The sequence below is a fragment of the Natrix helvetica genome (assembly GCF_964273705.1).
Source record: "Natrix helvetica genome assembly, chromosome: 6".
In the NCBI taxonomy this organism is placed as follows: domain Eukaryota; kingdom Metazoa; phylum Chordata; class Lepidosauria; order Squamata; family Natricidae; genus Natrix; species Natrix helvetica.
In genome coordinates this window covers 38,417,790-38,441,584 of record NC_138553.1, presented here as the reverse complement: position 1 = coordinate 38,441,584, position 23,795 = coordinate 38,417,790, and the positions used below count along the sequence as shown (strand labels likewise).

The 23,795-nt window shown below is 36.1% G+C and overlaps 1 protein-coding gene across 1 annotated transcript; it reads right to left on the bottom strand.

Moving 5' to 3' along the window:
• Positions 1 to 6,170: 6,170 nt before the first annotated feature.
• On the bottom strand, positions 6,171 to 12,797 carry EPYC (epiphycan; the record flags this gene model as incomplete). The annotated part of the gene is given in 7 exon segments (XM_081958655.1): positions 6,171 to 6,341; positions 7,858 to 7,953; positions 8,503 to 8,622; positions 8,626 to 8,705; positions 9,211 to 9,369; positions 10,149 to 10,266; positions 12,777 to 12,797. Coding segments are annotated over 7 exon segments (765 nt in total).
• Between the last annotated feature and the right edge of the window lie 10,998 nt (positions 12,798 to 23,795).

Sequence of the window (23,795 nt, the reverse complement as noted above, 5' to 3'; positions counted from 1 at the left end):
TGCACATTTATTACCATCTCTTTCCTTCTCTGACTCCCCAATATAAAAATACCCTTGCTATTTTTTAATAACTGAAGCAAGGGTTGAATCCCTTATGCAGACACTGTGAACCACAGAGGAATAGAATCCAACATATACTGTAATCCAAAAGGTATCTGACTTCAAAAGCATTTTCATTAAATAAACTTGAATAAAAACCTTCCCGAATTCATGCTGCAGCAGAAATATGAGGAATTTTTTTTTATTCATGTTGCCTAAAACTAAATATCAGAGGTCTATCATATGTTGCTAATTCTAGATCTGCCTAACATCCTTGTTTGACTTTTATTGCATGGTTGTGGGTATCCTTGGACTAATCTTCCTCTTCTCTGTTCTTTTTATCACTTTCTTTTTCATGATTTTACACTCCTTTTCAAAAGGTAGGATTTTTATTTATATTCAATGGTTTTGATACAAAGATTATTCTTTTAACTCATAGTAAGAGCCAAAATGGCGCAGTGGTTAGAGTACAGTATTGCAGAATTTTCCTGCTGACTGCCGGCTGCCTAAAATTTGGCAGTTTGAATCTCACCAGGCTCAAGGTTGACTCAGCCTTCCATCCTACCGAGGTCAGTCAAATAAGGACCCAAATTGTTGGGGCAATTTGCTGATTCTGTAACAGAGGGCTGTAAAGCACGGTGAAGTGGTATATAAGTCTAAGTGCTATTACTATAATTACCAATAAAACTAGGCTATACATAGATCTGTGCAAAAGTTCTGTAACAGCTTCATAAGTGTTTTCTCTCAGTGTCAATTAACTGAATTAAGCCTGAAAGAATTCTAATTATGATCTTAAGACACCATTTCTCCTCATGTACTACTTTTGAGAACTATTAGCTAGCACAAAACCTGAAGCGTTCCATAACTGCTATAGTACTTGCGTATCAAAACATAAATGATAATCAAATTATAAGAGTTGACATCCTTATATATGTTCTGAATCAATTTTTAAAACTAAAAATACAGTCTTGACTATCTTCTTATGTTTCTGGGTATGTATAAATATATGACAGACACAGTCAGCCATGAAGTGGAATAGAGATAGTACAGTTTAAATTTATTTAAAACTCTGCACATCAACAGCAACTCTGAACTACTGATGAATCCAACATCAAATGCATTTTTGTTCAATACTGTATGCTTTATGGCTCCCATGAAATGCTAAGGTGAGATTCCAGAGCACTATTCTCACAAGTGTAGCTGTTCTGACTGTTTTCATTTTCTCCAACCTCCTCGTATCCTGAGAGAATGTTCCTTTCTGGGCTTAAAGCCAATATGGTAGCCATGCAACTGGCACTTGTTGATCCCATGTTGCAATCATTATCTCTGAGGGAGAGATGTAAATCTGATTTTTCCTTTTCTCTTTTGCTTGCAGCTGCTGCTGCTGCAGCAGCCGCTGCTGCTGCTGCTGCTTTTTTCTCCTGATGCATGTCTTGATACACTTGATGCATGATAAATTGTGTTGTATTTCGAGGGGCTCGCATTCCAGGAGCTCTCCACTCACATAGATTCATTGGACGGAGTCGTCCCTTTATTGCGGTACGCATATATGCCAACAAACGCTGTTTTCTGATGAAACGCTTTCGGTTAATTTTATGATGCTGCTTTTGACAGATCTTACAGAATCTGGGCTTTCGCTGGTGAGCTGCAATATGGCGACACTTTACTTGCTGCTTCTTATGTGACCTCCTCCCCCTCCAATAGCTTCTTTTCTTCTTCCGCAATCTACCATTCCTAGAAAATCTGCAATTCTTCCATTTTGAGGATAGATTACCTTTGTACCGCTGAATTTTAGTGTTATAATGATTGCAGTGAGACCCTCTGGGATTGTATTTTCCTCCATTTGCTGCTCTCCCTGCCATCACAGGCCATTGATTGTGATATCCTTGTTGCAAAGACAACTGCCGATAACACAGTCGTCCTTGTCTCCACATTTTAGCTGGAGAATGGTGAGAACCCTGTTTCAAATAGGATCTCCTCCACCTTTTATATATGCTCTCTTGCCAGAGATCTGCTTACCAAGATGTCCTTGTGTTGTTATTGTTGTGTTGTTTGATATATATAAGGCAGTTTTCTTCTTCTGCTTTTAATGAGATAAGTACCCACTATCAGTTGTCCAACAGTCTTAACTGCTGATTTACTTCTTTGTCTTCCTTCTCAATAGTGACTCTCCTCCTAGCCTTGTATCGTGCTTGTAACACAACAAAATGCTGATCTGAGGTATTGCTTCAACCCAGACTCAGTAGATTTTTGTTGTCATACCACTGACGTTGGTGCCCTTTTTCCTCTTGGGACTGCTGTGTAGATTGAACAAAGCATCTTCATCACCCTAGACAACAGGGAACCAATCATAAAGCAATGGGCGTGGCTGAAACTGGGCATTCCGATGGCCAGCAAACTGAAATAGGATCATGCTAGTAGTATTCTTTTGCCTGAAACCTTGTGCAAGCAAAACCAATTTATTTGCCTGAGACTCTATAACATCTGCCCGTATATAACTGCAGTAATAGGCATGCTAATGTACATGTTCTAGCCAAATATAATTTAACCGAAAATAATTTTTCGAACCCTAACTTAGTGTAATATGTTTCTCCCTTGTTTTTGCTGATATCTTCTTTGAAAATCCTTGCATCTCATTCAAGATGTTCTTCAACCCTTAGATATAGGAATCATAGAGACTTCAGGGAGAAGCAGGAAGGCAAACCTGAAATAAAACATTTCACATGGATCATAAGATCCAAGCCATTAGAATATGGGCTTAAACAATGATCAAATACCTCAATAATTCCAGTAAATGCAAGATAAAGTAATTAGGCTTCCATGTAAAGTAGAATAAAGGGCTAAACCTTTTTCATTCCCTAGAATAGATGGTCAATTTATTCATTGAACCAGAGCCAGTTGTGTATTTAGACAAAGTAAGACACTAATCTCAGGCAACAAATATTGAGTGATTAGGACCAAACCAAGCTGCCATTCATATGACCTGCCTGGTTTTTAAGCTTGATGTATGAGATTGTTGAAATAAAATGCACTACCAGTTGAAATGGAGGTACTATGTCATCCTTTGTGCTTGAGCCACAAAACTTTAGGCAAATCATTTTGAAAAATATAGGATTCATTTTTTTCCCCAAACAGGACTAAAAGTCTGCTATTGATTCTGTATCTCCTTTATCATCTGTCTGTATTTAGTTGCATATTTTGGACATGTATAATTCTGAACATTCCAAGTGATATTTGAGCATTAACCGCTGATAATTTGGCAGTTAAGAGATGCAAAGATTCTAGTTCTATATCTGCTACATTGACAGGTTTCACTAGAACTGAATGCAATCATTTAAAAAACAAATGCTGTTTCTTTCCCCTAAAAAGAAACTTTACAAAAACACGCAGGAAATCTCTTTCACCCTCTCTCTTTCTAGCTTCATCTACATTGCTAAATTTTATTCTCTAGACCATCTCTAGGCCAGCGTTTTTCAACTATAACCCCTTGAAGATGCGTGGACTTCCACTCTGGGGAATTCTGGGAGTTGCCAAGGTTGAGAAACATTGCTTTAGACACTTTGATCACCAAAGTACACCTATAGTATAGCATTTACCCACCTTGCAGATGTGTTGGACTAGAACTTTCATAATTTATGTTGCTAGCTAGATATTATATGCTGTCTTAACACATGAGGGCAGTACTAGATTGCAAAATCATCATGACATAAATATGGATAAATGAAGCACATTCAGAGCACTTGTAGCATGTGTGTTTGTGTGTGTGTTTGTTTCTGTGTGTGTGTGAGAGAGAGAGAGAGGGGGGGAGAGAGAGAGAGACTTCCTAAGTTCCTCCCTCCCTCCCTCCCCTCACATTTTTATAAATAACTCAAGTGGCAATCTGAATTCTAACCTCTGGTCCACCACATGTAAGGATATATGACATGCATTCTTAACACTATTGCAAACTATCATTAAAATCATGAGGGATGTAAGAACTAAGACTTTAAGAACATGCCTATCATTTAGAAAAAAGATCTTGGTCTTCTAAGAATTTAAGCTTTAAAGAAACCAACTTTTTTACTTGAAAATGTCTTACTTATTACAATATTAAATATATGAATAACAGCATTTGTATAGCTTATGCTATGTGTCCAGTTATGCACATTTCTATAAGTATTTGATATATTTGCTCAGTTTTACTGTGAAGATATTAGAAGTATGTTTATTTATTTATTCATTTTTATGTAGTCCACATTTCGTAATGGTTGGTCTGATGGAGGTTTGGAGAATTACGGGTTGGGGAAATCTAAATTAATTGAGTTATTATTATTAAAAGAAAAAGAAAAAAGCAGCACGCATACTCAGTGGTACATATTGCTTATCCCCATTTTCCACATTTCCTGGTCTTCCCATTTTATGGTGGCACATGCTGAGTTGTGATAAATCCATATTTCAGCAAATTTACCATGTATTCTGACCAATATTTTGTATATATGACTCCAGCATGCTAAGAGTAGGTAAATTCTAGTATGTTACAGGAAAAATGCATTGGCTGATACATTAGGATATTTTATTATTTCTATATATGCATGCTTGTTTCACATTATTGAATTTTATTATGTAATGGTACTATATACTGCAGTGACGTGCGGTGAGGTTTATGGCTGGTGAGGCTGGTGACGTCATCAGGAAGGTGGGGAATGGGACCATGTGTGCAGGAGGCTGAGGCAGCCTCAGCCTCCTGCACACGTGGTCCCATTCCCCGCCTTCCTGAGTCAACATGAAGGGGACCACGGAGCGCGAGCCGGCAGAGCTCGCTCCGCGGTTCCCTTCATGTTGACTCAGGAAGGCAGGGAATCGGACCATGAGTACCTTTTCCCTCCACCCCCCTTTTTTTTCTTTTCATGATGAGAGCGGTGAGGCTCTGCCTCCCCTGCCTCCCTTGACCGCACGTCCCTGATATACTGCTCTTCTACTGCAATAAAGAATTAACAATTCTACAAAAGAACACAAGCCTTTTTAATGTTAAATATTAAACAACTAATACAAAATAGTTTTATCTTGCATCTAATTGGCATCATTTAAATGAAGCATTGCAGACTTTGTGAAACTTTGATGTCCTCCAGTATGGCCCTTATGGTCTTAAGTGCATATGTTGGGATTATAAAATATGAAAAAAAAAATCAAAATAATGTGATTCATTTACTACTCACGTTGGGTTTTTATACTTTTATTATTACAATTTTAATTAATGTAAGATGATTAAATTTTGAACATAATATGAGAAGACTTAGCTGGATCGAGAAGTCTACAGTGATGAAAAGATAGAAGAAAAGAAGACAATGATTGACAGGAAAATGGACAGACTCAATAGTGGTGGATATAACATTAGAAGACCTGAACAACTTGTTTGGGGCAGATCATCTTGGAAAAGTTTCACCTATTTGATCTCTAAAAGAGTTGGCATCAACTTGATGGCATATAATCAATAAAAAATAGTAAAATGGTAATCTTTTCTAACATTTCTACTTTCCCCATCACCAATCAATTCAGCTATCCTATATAGGCAGTCCTCAACTTATGGCCATAACTGAATCTAACATATATATTGTAAGTGAGAAATTTGTGGATTTTGCCCCATTTTAAAAGTTTTCTTGCCACATTTGTTAAGTGAATCACTGCAGTTGTTAAGTTAGTAACACAGCTGTTAAATGAATCTGGTTTCCCCATTGACTTTGCTTGTCATAAGATCATCACATGATTGTGGGACACTGCAAATGTCATAAATGTGAGTCAATTATCAAGCATCCAAATGTAAATCATGTGACATGGGGATGCTACAATGGTCTAGAAGTGTGAAAAAATGGGCAGAAACCACACTTTTCAGTGCTGTTGTAACTTTGAACAGTCATTAAATGAACTTTTGTAAGACAAGGACTACCTGTATTGCTTACAAGGCCATATAGAAACACTGTATACATCAATACTATTTAGAATGGGTATATATTTTATTGATTAAATATATATTCATTATTTTACCTTAATGAAATTGTATTCTAATGTCTAAAATAATATGTGCTAAGTTTTTAAAGCAGTATTTTACTTGTGAAAGAAATAATGTTGCACAACACTACTTTTACTCTCCAAGCTTAGGAATAGCTTCCAACAGGCAAACGAAGCAAGCACGTATAGGCATATGGAGTTTTGCTCAGGTTGATGGGATTGCCATATAATCTAATATCTTCAAGACATTTATGAATATAAGTACGGTCATTTATGTTGCAGAAAGTATCTTCATGCATCTCCAAAATATTGTTATTCTAAACCATGGGTCGTCAACCTGGTCCCTACCGCCCACTAGTGGGTGTTTTGGGATTCCAGGTGGGCGGTGGGGATTTCGGAGGTTAAAACCTCCTTTTGAACTAACGTGTGCGAGAATGCGTGCATTAGGGATTTCGGAGGTTAAAACCTCCTTTTGTGCGAGTGGGCAGGCGAGCGCAAGCGTGTGCACAAGCAAACACATGGGAAGAGGAAGGGGAGGAGTAGAAACTGTTAGCAAGGACAGGCAGAAGCAGAGCAGAGCAGTTGCAAACACGTGGGAAGAGGAAGGGGAGGACTGGAAACTGTTAGCAGGGACAGGCAGAAGCGGAGCAGAGCAGTTGCAAACATGTGGGAAGAGGAAGGGGAGGAGTAGAAACTGTTAGCAGGGACAGACATAAGCGGAGCAGAGCAGTTGCAAAATAGGATAAAGAAAAGGCAGGAGAGAATTGTTGTTGGCTAATAATAATAAGTGGGCTAACTAGCTCAGCCTTACTTTTGTACATAGCCCTAAGGGAGATTAAAAAAGAGGAGATAAAAAGGAAAAGCACTCCTTTCTAAAAAATATTCCGCACTTGCGCAAAAACTGGTGGGCCATAAGGAAATTTTTCCATCAAGAAAGATCCATTAGTGGGCGGTAGGTAGAAAAAGGTTGACTACCACTGTTCTAAACAAACAAAAAAGCAAAAAGAGAAATATATATAAAAATTCATGTCTGCTTTTGTTTAATTCTGAACAGTGCCGGTGAGTTTATAAAGCATTAAAAATGGCTAATAATTTATAAGTATAATATTCCTCATTAGCTATAAGGAATAAGAGAAGAATGAGTCATAAACTATGAGATGCCACAGATATTTGTGTTAGGAATACTAAATATAGTTAAGACTATATATTTTTGTGTATTATTTTACTAAGCAAAATGGTTTCTTTGTGATATTTATATAATTCTGGATATGGATCATCAGTTAAATTAAGTTAAATTAAGGTTGGTATAAGGCCATGAGGTTCAGTATCTAACATTGTTTTGCTTGAGCAACAATTATCATTTTCACTGCCCTGACCAGCCAGTTTAATGAGTTATAATGAAATCAAACCATTTCTTCAATTAAACTAGCAAGCTTTAGAGTACCATACAAAGAAGAACTAAAAATGTTTGACTGGAAGTGATAAGAACTTGATGTACAATAACATTGGAATGACCACATGATATTTATCCCTGCCAATTTTCTCTGAACTTTAAATGGGACATATGCACTGAAATCTAATGTCAGCTCAATGGAATTCACTATTTGTCTTCATTCTGTGCTGGTTACAATACAATACAACATTGCATCAAGCTCTGAGTACTACATTTCAAACTGTAGTGGATCCAAATGAAACAACAAAGTGGATTAATAATTTGGAATTAAAAACTTATCATTTGCAATTTGTATTTTGAGATAGTTAGTTTGGTATACTGGTTAAGACACTGAGTTAGAAGCTAGGAGAGTTTAGGAACAAAGTCAAATTGTGGCATACTTGTAGATGAAGTGATTGGAGACTTTCAGGGAGTGGAACTGGGATGTGATCCAAATTATTACCAGTGATGTAAAGATGATGCAAGTCAATCATATCATACAGGGGGAAAAGGGGGGGGGGAATCCATAAATATAGAAGGTATTTCCTTTTATCTCAGTCAAAATGGAGCATGATATTCTAGCAAGAAGAGTTCCTTTAAATATGCCAACAGCAAGAAGGAGAGAATAAACTCTTATATACTTCAGATACAGAAATTTTAACAGATGTTCATGGAAAGGAATCAAAGGAAATGAGTTAGAGCACCTAGAAAAAAGGCTTATGATCCTAAGATGAGGAACTAATACCCACTTTGGTTAATTAAATCAAGTTGTGGTCCTTGATTCTTGTTCTATTCCTTCCATCTTTAATCTAACCCCAAATCTCTTCAAAACCACTAGAGGACATTATACAAGATTCTACTACATGGTTTAGAACTGTCTGAGTTCTTGCATAAATCAGAATTGTCTGGAGGTTTTTTTTTGTGCTGTAATAGCACCTCAAATCCAGGATGACTCTTATCCTATAAATTCTACCTTTTGCTCAGGATGTTAGTATAAATCATTTTCCCAATTGGGAGAATTTTTAACATCAAGCGGAGGGACTCACTTTAAATGCTTCTGGCTTTATTCCTTTGCGATCAAGCCTGTTATTACTGATATCAATGAATATAAGTGTTGCTGGTAATTCTGGAAGTTGCCTTATTTTATTATCTCTAAGTATCAGCTGCTAAAGTTGTAGTAAATTTCTGAAGACATCTTCATCTACTTCTGAGATGAAAGTAGAAGTCAAATCAACCTTTTTCAGGTTGCCTAGCCAAGAAAATAAAACAAGGAAATATTTACAAGTACTCTTAGAATTTCTGACTGGTTTGATATCCAATGCTTGGGTAGGAAGGGGGAAGCTAACAATATTTTGTACTAGAAATGGTTCTAAAACATTAGTTCTAAGTCTTAAATAGCAATAGCACTAGACATATACCGCTTCATAGTGCTTTACAGTTCTATCTAAGCAGTTTACAGAGTCAGCCTATTGGCCCCAACAATCTGCATCCTCATTTACCAACTTCAGAAGGATGGAAGGATGAGTCAACCTTGAGCCTGTGAGAATTGAACTGCTGAACAGCTGGCAGCAGTCAGTCAGCAGAAGTAGCCTGCAATACTGCATTCTAAGCACTGTGCCACCATGGCTCAAATAAACATCTGTTACCTACTACCTAAAAGATGCCACATCGTATATATTAATAATTCAGTCTCATCAAATTCTTTGTATTACAGTCCATGTTAAAAATAAAATTTAGGAAAGTTATCAGCATACCTAGATGGGCAAAAACATTTCTGCTTATCTTCTTTATTCTATTGTAGCGAGCATAGAAATGGGTGGTTTGCTTGAGCAAGGGTGGGATAATTTCTAGTTCACGATCATCACAGTCCATTGAGGTACCCAGACAGGTACAAAGAAAACAAGTTTGAGCAGCTAAAATACAAAACAAGAAATACATTACCTTGGGGTACAAAATTGTTTCAAGGGTTATTTAAAATTAGAAATATGAAATGGCATCTAATGTCTTATGATATTGGTATGCCTAGCATATCTATTTCTATGTTATGCATAGATTTTTTTAAAAAAAATCATAATTAGTTTGCACCACTTTGAAATCTCTGGGTTATGTTATCATAACATGATGGGGAAAGTTAACATTTAAGTATGTCTAAGTAAAGGTAAAGGAGTCTCTGCAGCTTTTATTCCACTAGTCATAGCCAACTGTAGTGGCAGTACTCATCTCCATTTCAAGGCCATTGAATCAGTGCTGTCTGAAGACATTTCCACAGTCATGTGGCCAGCATGACATCACACCACAGTGTGTGATATGTGTAGAGATAAAATAAATTAAAATAATGCCTCTCCCTCCCCCATTTAATATAGATGTCGATCCAAAGCTTTATATGTATTCTTTAAAAAATGCCTTAAAGGCAAAACTACAGTATCAGTGTTGTTTCACTGTTTTCTTCTTAGTACATCTTTGTTGTAGCTTGAACCTTAGGACTATTGACAACTATTATAATGAAATTATTATATATGAGTCTTTTGGGCCTGGAATGCACCAATATATGCATATATTCCTTGATAAAATGCAAGATAGTCTTTATGAGTATGTTTGGGCTAAGTGGAAAAATATTTCTATTTGTATTTAATAGACATTCTTTCTTTCTTTCTTTCTGGTGGTCTTCAAACTAAGACCTCTCTATTTATACTATTCACTTTATTTCTATTTATCTCTTCCAAATTAAAGGTTCCCGTATACTCTATATTTTTAAGCAGCTGTCTCCATTTCTCCAGTTTCTGTTTGAAGAAGACAGTAGCAGTGTAGACCTGAGGATAAGATAAGACAATATGAGACATCTGGGGATAATATAGTTCTACAAAGGGCCTGTCTAAAAAATGATTCTTGAAATACTTACGTGCCATAGAAAAGGCAATAAATAGCTAGAGCTACTTTAGCATGATCCAATCAACAAAACAAGTGATGTCTAATATGAATAAAGTTTAAACTTAATGAGTATCCTGATTTAAACTTCAAATTTACTCTTCAGGGATTGATAATAAAAAAAATAGTTAACATGATTTATCCAAATGAACACAATGGCTAAACTGCATACTAAAAAAGAAATAAGATAAAAATTTGGGAATCCTGAGTGGATAAAGTTCTAAATTTATTTTAGGTAGAAATTCACCATAATGTGACTTGGAAACTTCTGGTTTATGAGGTCAAGAACCATCTATAAGTTTGAATGTGGATGCTTTCTCTTTGTGTTTTTCTAGCAGTGGAGAAGATAAATAAATTGCTTGAATTATGGAAGATAAGACTGCTCCGATCTCTGCCTAAAGAAAGAAAATTGTACAGAATAAGGCCAATGTATCATTCAGTACTCTGTTCCAATCTTCTGTATTAAATGTTTTACATGCTTTACATGTAATGAGATGGCTCAAGATTGTCTCAATGAAAACTTATTTGTTAGATTGTCTCTATAAGGAAAATATGCTTTTCTACTAGCTCAGGAAAGATGGAATAGTTTTTGTATTCATTAATTTGTGTCCTAAATACCCAGGAATGTATATTTGAATTTCCTACAATAGATTGTATCACTCATCATCTAACCCTAAAGATTTGTCATTAAGGTTAAAGAATGTTTAAATTAATCCACGTTTCTTTAAAAACCTATACTGAGCGTGAGTATGCTTTTTTTAAAATGAAACTTGATTTTTTTAAGAGTAAGAATGAAATCTTCCCTTATGCAATTTCTGGCAAATGTAAATAATGTTTTTATTTCAAGGTCTTTTACTAGTGTCAAATGTATATGTTTTTTTTTAAAAAAATGGTAGAACATAACGATTCAGAAAAACACAGGATCAAGAAATTTTTCAATTAGTTCAGCATACCCAAAATGTTTTGAATTGTATCTTCTTGAATAGAGGGGACTTTCGGAAACTCTTTGTAATTTTTCCCCAAAGGTGCTTTTTTTCAAGAGGCAACTGGACCTTCTGGTTTCTCTTTGAAGACATTTCGCTTCTCATACAAGAATCTTCTTGGATGAAAAGCAAAACATCTTTAAAGAAAAAAAACAGAAAGTCCATTTACCTCTTGAAAGAAGCACCTTTGGGACAACCGTGACCTGGATGGCTGACAATCTCCATAGACTCTTTTGTAATTTTTTTTTTAGTGATTTTAGATCCCTGAATAAAATGCAGCATATAGTTTTATAATTTTGTACTTCCACTAGATGGCACATATGCTTTGAAACAAAGACAGTGGATCCTCTGTAACTCCTTTATCACAATATTTTTTTCATTTGATTTTATTTCTCTTCATCCAGAATTCAATTCTCATCAATAATGATGCATTCAGTTCAGTTCTGCATCCGCTGTAGCTTTATTAATAAAACTTTCTCATATGTACTATATCAATTAATTCAGAGTAATAGTGGCATCTTATAAATGCTCTATCTTTATAGAATATAGAACGTTCTATAAATATAATAGGCAAGAATAAACTGTGTGAGAAAAAATAGTCTGACATTTGTTGAAAAAAATGATTACATGATTTTTTTTCTGTGTATTTTTGTAGGGAAAGCATTAATAGTATTATCAATAGTAATAATAGTAGGCTTTTAATATCTGCAGTTTTTAATAGGTTTATATACATTTTGGGTTAATTTATTTTTGATGATGTTTTAATTGTTGGGGAGGAGCTGTTCAGAGTTCAATACAGAATGGGGGCTATATCAGTGTTTAAATAAATAAATACCAGCTATTATTTAAAATGCTGCTAAAGATAACTTGCAAATTTAGATTCCTAAGAATTTGCTGTTATAATCACCATAGATCTCATAAAGATTTCAAGCCTGGGATCCTTGGGTGCTCTGTGCAGAGAAATCTGACAGCAATCTCCTCTTCTCCCAGGCTAATCTTAGGTGGATGCATATGTAAAACTTGTCAAGATTGAGAAACACTGCAATAGAATGACATTACACTAAGGCAGGGCAGGGTGTCAAACTCAAGGCTCATGGGTCGGATCTGGCCTGTGGGTGCTTAGATCTGGCCTGCGGGGCTGCCCTGAAAACAGTGAAGGACCAGTCCATGGTGCTTCTGCCAGAGAAAACGGAGCACGGGAGGGCCGCTCTCAACCCTATCGAGCTCCATTTTTGGCTTCAACTGCTTCCTGCAACCCTCTGCCAGTGAAAATGGAGCTCTGTTTTTACTGGCAGAGTGCTGGGGTTTGTGCTGACATTGATGGCCATGCCCCCCCCCCCCAGGTGAAACACAGTTCTGATGCAGCCCTCAATGAAATCTAGTTTGACACCCCTGCACTAAGTGGTTCATACTGTATCACCATCAGATGACATTTTGTAGTGGTGTAAATTCTGTAACTTCAGGTCTTCAAAGGGGCAGAATTCTTGGCTTGGAATCTGTCTTCTGGAACCTTTTTCCCACCAATGTAATGGAAACTGAAAGAGGTTTCTGCTTAAAGGACTGCCAAGAAGTTTTGAGAAAATGTTTGTCAAACTCCATTTTGAAAAACATATTTGATGACTCCATGACAGAAAGTGCCTTATCACAGCAAATTGCATTGCAAATTGCTACCTTGCATTGACTTATTATTGTCTGTGCTACAAGGACTCTTTTTCACATGTCTAAAGCAATATTCACCAAGTAATAAATTAGTATAAATTGAAAATGCAAAATGGATCAATTAAAATGCATAAGAATAAAATCTGAATTTATAATTATCACATAAATCACTGACAAGAGATGCTGTTAGACAATATTGATTTAAAAAATTCTTTTACAAGTATTTTAATATTAACTCTGATAATTATCTATGATGGCAAGGAGGAAGAGATAGAGGAGATAAAGGAGATGATGATAGTTATGATAATGGTGATAATACTGATTCCAATTTTTAGGCTGACAATTTTTCAAAGCTACTTACAAGGCATATGGACCATTGTATATAAAAACACAAAAAATACTACCAGTTTTTTTTTCTGGATTTTAATATCACTACTAATTAGAAGCCATGTCAGAAGAAATAAAGTAAAACAAAGTCAGTCATGACAAAACCATCACAAGAAGCCAATGTGGGGGCATAGAAAGTTTACTGAAGTTCTGAAATTTAAAAGGACACACATGCAAGAGATGAGAAGAAGATCAAGTCATTCATAATGGAATGTAACATCCAGTGAGAATTTACAATAAAAGGGAAAATAGCATTTTAAAAGAGGTAGACTGAGATAAATACCCTGGAAGTAAGCAATGGGGCAGCATATACTGTAGCTCTGTGATGGTAAACCTATGGCACATGTGCCACAGGTGGCATATCTGCTGGTACATGAGCCGTCAGCTCTAGCATGCATGTACACACCAGCCAGCTGATTTTCTGCCTTCCGGAGGGGTGGGGAAGGTCGTTTTCGCCCTCTCTAGGCATCGGAGGCTTTCCTGGAGCCTGGCCGAAAACAGCTTCTGGTGGCCCACAGGAGGAAATACCAAGCTCAGAGCAGCGTGCATGGGGGAACAGCATGTGGGGGGGGGGGGAGTTTGTGTGTGCATACACATGTGGGGGCGCACTTTGCATTATGGATGCTGGTATGTGCACATACTATCGCTTATTTTGGCACCCAACAACAAAAAGGTTAACCATCACTGCTGTAGATACTCCTTATAAATCCTTTTGCCTTACAAAATGTTGAGGCAGGGAAGGAATATGCATTTGTATATGTATTTGAGGCAAATATAAGTAAAGTGGGAAAAAGGAAAGAGGACTGGGAGACAGCCTTTGTGAAATAGTGAAGGAGGAGAAATAAGTCAGGGAAAGGGGGCTGAGAAGCTAGCTTGTAGGCTTTTATGTACGTATTGCATTGCTCGGAAGTGGGGGAGACGGGAGACAGGAAAACGAGTATATTTTTTCACTGCAGTGACGGCACAATTCTTGAGGACTGATGGAGCCTCCAGCCTGGAAGGTGAAAAGAGGATCCTTGTCTACAGGGCTTGACACTATTTTATATTATATCATTTCAGATTATTCAGGAAATCTTTTGCTTCCCATTGTCAGGCCTGTAGTTATGTTCCTTTTAGGATCTTTGGCCTGCCACACTTTCTATTATTTTCCTATGCTGTTTCATTAGTGTAGTAGTTGGCAGGGAGGAATAGAAAGGAGTAGAATTGTGGAATGTGTTGTTGTCATTCTTTCTAGAAGCTCAAGGTCATCTTTTGTCTCCGCACCTCGACACCTGACCAGAAGCAGAGGGGTGTAGATGCCAGCGCGAAAGATGAAGATTGGACCATGCGATGGATTGTGGGTGTGGGATAAGATCATGAACTTTCAACTGGGTGGAATCCCAGGAAACTCTTCAGATTTGGGATTCCATAGATGTGCCAACATGCCTGTATTATTAAATTGGAACTTTAAGGATAGCTCTGCCTTAGACTCTGATTTACTTTTGCATGGTATTTGGAATGCTGACATTCAGCTTTAGAGGGAAATGTACTGGAGAGGCTGTGTTTGACTCCTCAAAAGCCAGGCAGCATTCTTGGGACTGTAATGCAATTTAAACTTTGTGAAACAACTCAACAGCCCATTTCATATTCACACTGTCTGGGCTAAGTTCAAGCCATTAAGGAGGCATGGCTTCAAATGACTCATAAATGTATAATGAACATATTAGCAGCTGCAACAAGATGGTCAACTCATACTTTAGCTCTGTCTACTTAAAATATAATGCGTGACATAATCTATAGAAGGGTTGTTTAGGACAGCCGCCCCCAACCTTTTGGGCACCCAGGGACTGATTTCCTGGAGAGAGGTTTTTCCACAGACAAGAGGGGTGTGGTTTCTTGTGCTGTCTGCATGCCACAGATTGGGCTTCCCTTGTTTGCATGGCCCAGTTTGTGGCATCCTTCAGATTGGTGCTGGTCCACAGACCAAGGGTTGGGACCCCTTATTTAGGGTTCCAGCTCTAAAAGGGCCATGGTTGCTCTCACTTTAAGGAATATGCTGTACCCAGAGATACACCTGAGCCTTACATTTCTGGCAATCAGGAAGACATCAAAACCTTTTTTTAAAGGACATCTGGCAACTACCTAAAAAACCAAGGGCAATCTTTTAATTATGTTATAATTATGGTTTATCAGTATGGTTACTATTTCTATGCTACTATTTATTGTAACCTGACAATATTGCAGCATCTTGACTGTGGACACTATAATAATTTAAACAAACACATCAATATAAATATGTTTCATCAGACAACTGTGAAAGTCAAAACAGAAATTGGGATTCATACAAAAATGGCCAGGGTATATTCATTCATTTTGAAAGCATAAATAAATAAATTAGGGGTCTCCAACTTTGGCAACCTTACAACTTGTGGACTTCAACTCCCAGAATTCCTCAGCCAATATGTGCTGGCTGATGGATTCTGGGAGTTGAAGTCCACGAGTTGTAAAGTTGCCAAGGCTGGAGACCCCTGGCATAAATCATAAATTTCATCCTAGAATGGTGAATAAACTTTCTGATGGTTGGTTGAAACTTTATGAATAATTTTGAGAAAACTTACATGGATTAATGGTTTAAGTACCAAATGAATTGAGGATGATACATAGCCCAGAAAAAGAAAAAGAGTGGGAGGGAGGTTAATGAAATTCATACTGTTTAATAATAATATCTGGAAAAATTATAGAGCAAATTATAATGGGATCAATTGGAAAGCCCTCAAAAAGAATAACATGGATTTGCTAAGAACAAGTCTTAGCAGAGTAAACTTTTTATTCTATTTTAATAAGGTAAACTCATTAGTAAATTGTAGCTTAATATCTTATTTTTATTTCAATGCATTTGGCAATATAATAAATGGTACTCATATTTGTAGGCCAATAAATTATGGGTAGAATGGATATTAAATTAATATATAGCTGGCTTGGAAATCCCATGAAATTGTTCTATAAGATTCAGTCTCATATATTATATTTTTCAACATTTTTATGAATTGGTTTTATGAAAAAAACTGGGAAAATTTAACAAATGTGGAAATGTTACCACCCCATTTAAGATAGTTAATATAGCAGAAGGCAGAAAAATAAAGGACAGTTTGGTAAGACATAGAAATTGACTGAAAATATTAGAATGAAATTTAACCAAGGCAAGAGTACTTTTACCCTGGGGGGGGGGGATCAAATTCAGAACTAAAGGTTGGTTGACAGTAGCAATGTAAGAAAGATCTGGATGTAATAGTTGATTAAAACAGAGTCAGTCAAAGAGGCAAATGCCATTTTAGGCTTCATTAACATAAAATAATTAGAGTAAGAGCCTTATTTTATTTTACATTGGTCAAACCCAATATGACAGTATTCTGTCAAGCACATACTTTAAGGATTCAAAGTACGTTGTGAAAATGTTTAGAGAAATGGCTTTAAGATGATCAGAAATACCTGTGAAAAAAGAATGAAGAAGTGACGGTTATAATATAACTGAGGAGGTGCCACATGGAAGGTCAAGATCTACTCTGCATCAAGTCCAGAGTGCAAAACGTAGATTAATGGATTAATGGCCGATCCCTAACTTCCTATTAGTAAAAGCAGTCCATTAATGAAACTCATTTCATAAACAGCAGACTGTTCAGTCAGAGGTTAAACAACCATCTGTTTGAGATGTTTTAATTGAATCCTTGCAATAGGGAGTTGGCTGCATGTCAAAGAAGGCCCCTTTCAATTCCACATGTCTACTAGTTTCTACACAGAGGGATTTTAAAAGTCACATGAGTGGAAATATGATCAAACAATTGACCCAATTAAAAGCTTTGAAGCACATTTTTAATTAATTGCATTGTTAATATTTCAACTTTCTACATAAACTAATTTTACCTCACATTCTGTCAATTTATGGAAAGAAATATCTTTTTACTAACATGGTAAAGTGAGATTAAAGTGAGATTATCATGCATGAACTATCATAATATTTTCCCCCCCTCCCAATAGTTGAACTTCACACAGTGAATCAATTTCTATGAATCTTTAGTTGGATGTAAGTTACATTGCACTGAATATAGTTTACTCCTAATTATATGTGAATATGTTATTTCACACATACTATAAGGAACCTTAACAATATCATGTATGTATGTTTGTGGGCATTTTCCAAGAAAAGCAATGGCTATTAGAAAAAAAGTTAAATCGTAGATAGGTTAACTTGGAATCTGCTTTCTTATACCTTTTTAAAGCTATTGCAAGAAACTGCATATAAAGAACTTGATAATATGGTAGTCCTTGTTTCACTAGGGTGAAAATATATAAGAATGAAGATCTTTAGAGTATATGTGTGTGTCTCTAGAACATATTGTTGCCATCTGTCATTTTGAAAAGAAGACAGTTTATAAAGAAATGGACTTGGGGACAAATTACAAAAAAAAAAGAAGACCAAGAAACAGGAAATCAAGGCAGATGTTTTCTGGAAGAAACCTAGAGGGAGAAATGCATTTCAGATATCTTGGCACAGCACTATGTTACTTGTATTATAAATATGCAACATACTGTACTCACGAGAAGGGCAAGCATTTATTTTTTCTCAGTGGAATACTAAGCAATATCTCTTTTTCTAAAATAAATTCTAAGTAATAATTCTACTTTATTTTAGGAAAAATGTACTGAGATTAACAGATATATGAAATTGGGCATAACGGTATAATTACCCAAGAGATGAAAGCATGATTCTTAATTAATATCCTTTCTATAAATACCATTATGTTGAAGATAGGGTATATCTTTAGAAGAGAATATTTGTAACTCAGGGTTAAATTGGGGAGGGGTCCTTGGTGCTCTTTGAACTTGGTTGTTTTCTTGTAGACATTTCATTATAAAACTGGATAACGTCATCAGCTTCTGCTAAGAACCGCCTATACCACTGCACTGTGAGCCAGCTGTAGCTTCCAAATATTCTTCAAGGGTAGCTCCACATAGAACATATTGCTGTAGTCCAAACGTGAGATGACTAGGGCTTGAGTGACCAACCACAGGGACTTCTGATCTAGGAAAGGCAGTAACTGGTGCACAAGATGAAGTTGTTCAAACCCTCTCATATATGAATGAGGCATTTTCTGTTTTTCTTTTAGATATAAAATTAAGGGAAATTGAGTACTCTCAAGTTCAGAGAAAAATGAAACTGATTGAAACAATTTCTAGATAAGGTGATTCTAATAAAGACTGCATATTAACAAGAGGTGAATAGTGCCCTTTTGTCCTGGGTTTCTATTAAACATTCACTCAGGGTCCAGTTACATATCGTGACTAGCATTGCTGAGAAAATAAAATATTAAACATTATTCATATCCATAATTGGATTCTGCTGCTTTATTTATGAATTTTTCATTCAACCTTTTTCCTCTTACCTAAGCAGATAGTTTCAATTTCTTCCAAATGAGACTCTTCCCTCAGATTAAAGCAAGTTATAAAATAGGGCAAAACTCACTTAACAAATGTCTCACTTAGCAACATAAATGTTGAGCTCGATTGTGATCATAAGACAAGAACAACATGTAGTACCTATTGGGCACACATTCATTCAGGGCAGAAAGGATTGTTATTACACTTATAAATTAGATATAGAAATTAATCCTAATTGGTGGTCATGAAAGATATTTCTTGTTCTTTGGGCAATCAGAATTTTACCTTTAATTTTGGCAACAGCAGTCCTTTAGAATTATTAGGAGCTGCGTTTTCCAAAAGCAAAGTCTAGTATTTAAGTATTTTGATTATTTGAACCCCATTGTTCATTGTGAAAATTATTTTTCAGTACACATATTCACTCTGTGAATCTTTTTTCACAGTCACTACTGATCTTTTAAGTAGACAAGATGATTAATTAAGAAGAAGTGAAATATGAAGAATGGTTTAACTCTGCTTGATGTTAATACACGATTGTATAATTTTATGAATGTCATTTTTGGAAATTGGTCTTTTTTAAACCTTTTCAACATAATGGGCAAAGTCAGGCAACAGAACGTCCACACATAAAAATCTTAGATGTGCATCATGCTTTTGTAATGAATAATATTGCTCTTCAGGTTTTGTTTCACATACAGTACATTTCCCTTCAAATCTAAACCAATCATATAACAATAAATCATGATTTAAGTTATTGTGCACTCTAATCTATGCATATTGATCAACTTTATCATTGTCTGCCTTTTTATTGCCATCAGTTTTCCAATTTTAGGAATCTTTCCCAATGGCTTTTGCATTCATGCTTCTACAGAATATCTAAGGTTTAACTTTATTTTTAATGCTTCCATTTAGCAATTGGTTTTATCTCTTATTTGTTGTGCGTGTAGTCCAAGATATAGTCAACAGCTATCTCTGGCAGAATTCAAAGGCTTTGCCATGTAACTGCACTATGTTATATGGCCTCGGTGGTGCAGTGGTTAGAATGCAGTACTGCAGGGTACTCCAGCTGACTGCCGGCAGTTCGAATCTCACCAGGCTCAAGGGTGACTCAGCCTTCCATCCTTCTGAGGTCGGTAAAATGAAGACCCAGATCATTGGGGGCAATAGGCTGACTCTATAAACTGCTTAGAGAGGGCTGTAAAGCACTGTAGAGTGGTATATAAGTGCTATTGCTATTGCTACCTTAGCTGAACCTTTTTTCCTCCCCATACATGGCTACATACATGCTGGCTGGGGAATTCTGGGAGTTGAAGTCCACAAGTCTTAAAGTTCCGAAGTTTGGACACCCCTGCTATACGCTAAAGAATGAATGAGGAAAAGGATGGAATTTTGATTAGTTATCACTTTTAGAAGACTTCCATTGGTCATAATTAATAGTCTAATGGGATTTTAAAAACTAAGGATGCTTAGGGAGTGCTGTGCAGTAATACCAACCTACCTTAAACCAAGTTGAGCAAGGCAAAATTGCTCCTCAAAAGCAACTTTGCCTTTTCTTTTTGGGTACTCAAGTATCCAATGGAAGAAATGTCACACCTTTTAGTTTTCATAAATATTAAAGGCTAATTGATCTGCTATGCTGTCTAATTTGTTTTATATACAACCCTGGGCATGATGATCAAAACTCTTCTATACCTTCTTACCTGTCATTTGCTAAAGGCCAGGAGAGCCTTCTATACAAATATTGTGTTTGGCAGAAGGTTTTTCCGTTCTGACAAAGGCATGCTGAATATGTTTTCCAGCACAGTTTGCAAAAGTTTGGAGTGAAACATACCAGATAAGGTCTGCTTGGTTTTTCTGAAGAGCACCTTCTGCAGAAACACTTGTTTAGCAAGTACAGTCAGAAAAGCTACAAAGAATTGTGAAGCAGAGCACAGCCAAGGCAGCTGCTTGACTTCACTTTAAAATGAAAAGTGGCCCTGATGAAAAGTGGCCGCAAAGTAGAGCTTCCCTTGAACTTTCACTGAAGAGAAAAAAATATTTGACAACTGACAAAGCCTTTTTATAGACATCATAAGAAGGGACTGTGATTAGATCATGATAACAATACATCAATTCTTCTTCTATGACTGAGAAGCAGTATGCACATTTTAATTTTATACATGTGACGCATAGGCTAAAAGTAAAAGGGTTTGTTTTCAAAACCATTTGTGGTTTAGTTTGCTTTTCGATTGACATTGCTGTTAAAGTTTGCAAATCTATCTTTTACAAACTGATTCACATTTTGTCTTGTGTTGCTTTGCTTATTTTTATTTCAGGATACTCCTCAGAATAGCTGTCAAGTAGCTGTCATAACACCCTTATGCTTCTACCATAATAAGATGCATTAAACCTGTGCCCATTCTAATAATTTATAAAAATTGGGATATTCTACCAATAATAAGCTTACACTCAGGCACTCCTGGGATAAGTCATTAAAAAAATGATGAAAACATTTTGTGGAACATTTCCACGAGGTCACCTTTAGAGTAAAAATGAGTACAAACTACCCTTCTGAATGCACTCCTTCCTAGTCCCTTTCTCCTGCTGGACCTAACCATATCTTCCTTGTTCTCGTGTTTGCCTCCTTATAACATTTCCTTTTTCCTGTTGTCTCTGCTTGGAAACACCCACGTAAATTATTTACTTGAATAATATTTTTCCCTTAAGTCCTCTTCTAAACAATAACTCCCTTAGCAGGAAATCTTTCAAAAAGTTCCAAGTTCCTAGGACTTGGAAACCAAATGAGAAATTGAAGCCAATATATCATCTCATCTGCAGAGTTTTGAGGAACAGTAGATTTTCAACACTTTCCACTATTGTTAGCTATCACAAGAAGATTATTCAAATAAATCCAGTCTTCTATTTCAAACTACTAACTACCCATTCTGAAGATTTTCACCAACACAGTGAGAAGAAAGAAGAATGGAATGGAAATTGAGACCATCTTCCTAAAGTTGCAAAACTGCATAGAAAATGAACTTTCCTAAACATGTTGAGAACAACTTCAAGTCTCAAGGAATAAGAAACCATAATATAGAATATTTAAAAGCAGCTGAAAGTCATGTTTCTCTATTAAGATTCTAGTGTTGTTGTTGTTTTTTTTCACAAAATAGGTTCTGCTCCTAGATAGGCATGATCAATGATGAGACTGAAAGCAGACTCACTCATTTTTTTCAGACTTCTTGATCCAAAGGTTTCTAATAGCTGAAAAGTAGTTAACAAGCAATTTCTGAACATGACTAGAAAAGGAAATCAACCATGGTTTGAGTAAGGTGATTATTCTCTCATCTTCCAGTGCTCAAATCTGGGTGGAAACTGTGGTTGTGTTATTTCCTCATAAGGCACAACTGTCTGGAACATTTATGGGTGATGCCTGGTTCTCTCCTTTATTCACAAAGCTTTGAAAAGTTGATCTACTGGCCAGTGCTGCATTCTTTATCATCGTCATCAGTCTTCAATCTGCCATTTCTAATTCCAGTCACTCTGCTTGAGAAACCCATAGTTTAGCCCTTCTCAAACCTTTTCCAAAGCAATTTTTAAAAGTGAACAGTTTCTTGCCATGTTTGACTGTGTCCTAGATGTATATTTATTTTTCTGTATTCCTATTATACAATTTCTGTCCTTTGATTTCATATTTATCAATCATTCTCTTCCCTCCATTTTTGTTCATATAGAGCACGGGTGTCAAACTCGATTGCCTCATGTGACATATTGTGATGTATCGTGATACATGGAGCTGGGGTGGGCATTGCCTGTGCATGACACATTTGGCCCATGGGCCACCAGTTTGACGATTCTAGAGCCTCTTTCACTTCCTGAGTCCACAAAATATTCTCTTCCATACTTCCCATTCGTTTAATTTCACACATTTCTCTGATACCTTGTAACATAATTCTGTTTTACTCTACTCCAATCAACTTCCACATTCTTTTTTCTTGTGGGAGATTAATCTAAATTTGAATCTATATTCATAAAGGACTTTGTGCCTTATTCCTGTAGTCATTCTACTTTGTTCTAGTTTCTTTCACCTCTTTTCATTTCTTCCATGATTATCTCTCCCTAAAATCTATTCTTAGCAAAGAAGAGTCTGCCCCACATTCGAAATCTTTCATCCTTCAGCAATATAAGTTGCATAATAAATAAAGCAACATGCATAATTTAAGTTACCTGTGCTCAATCAATGTAAAGTTCTTCATCATGGTCATGTAACTTATCCAGGTCTTCATATATTTCGGAAACATAAGTTACAGAACTCATTGTATGAGCAGCCATAATAGCATCAAAGATAAAATATCCTATGAGAATTCCTGCAAAAACTTTCATTCTTTAATCTTTTAAAGGGAAAAAGTGTGTGTGTGTGTGTGTGTGTGTGTGTGTGTGTGTGTACGTGCTGATTACCAATCTGATTGAAAACAGTCTATTAAATATTATTGTTGTAACTGAATCATGTTAAATGCTAATGAACTAGGGTGTTTCTAAAATAAAATAATAAAATATGAAATAAATTAAATAATAAAATATAAAATAAAATCTATGTCTAGAAATTAGTCATTTAAACTGAAATAAAATTAGAATGAACGTGTTTTTGTTACATAAAACAATACTATCAAATATATGTATATATTTAATATAATCTGAATTTAACAGAACTCCTGGTGTCTCCATAGACACACCATTTCCCTGCCCAGGGAAAGTGGGCAGATAATTTTGCTCTAGGCTTGCAACAGTCTTCAAGGAGCATCCCCTGCTGGAAAAGGGAGTTATGTATGTTACTGGAATGATACTTTCATAATAACAAAACTCTTTTTGGATTTCTACTAAGAGGCAAATTAGAGCAGTGACCATATAATAATACATCTAACAATGACTACGTACTCATATGTGGAATCTCCCCAGCACAAATTTCTAGATATAGTTTATTTCAAGGGCCT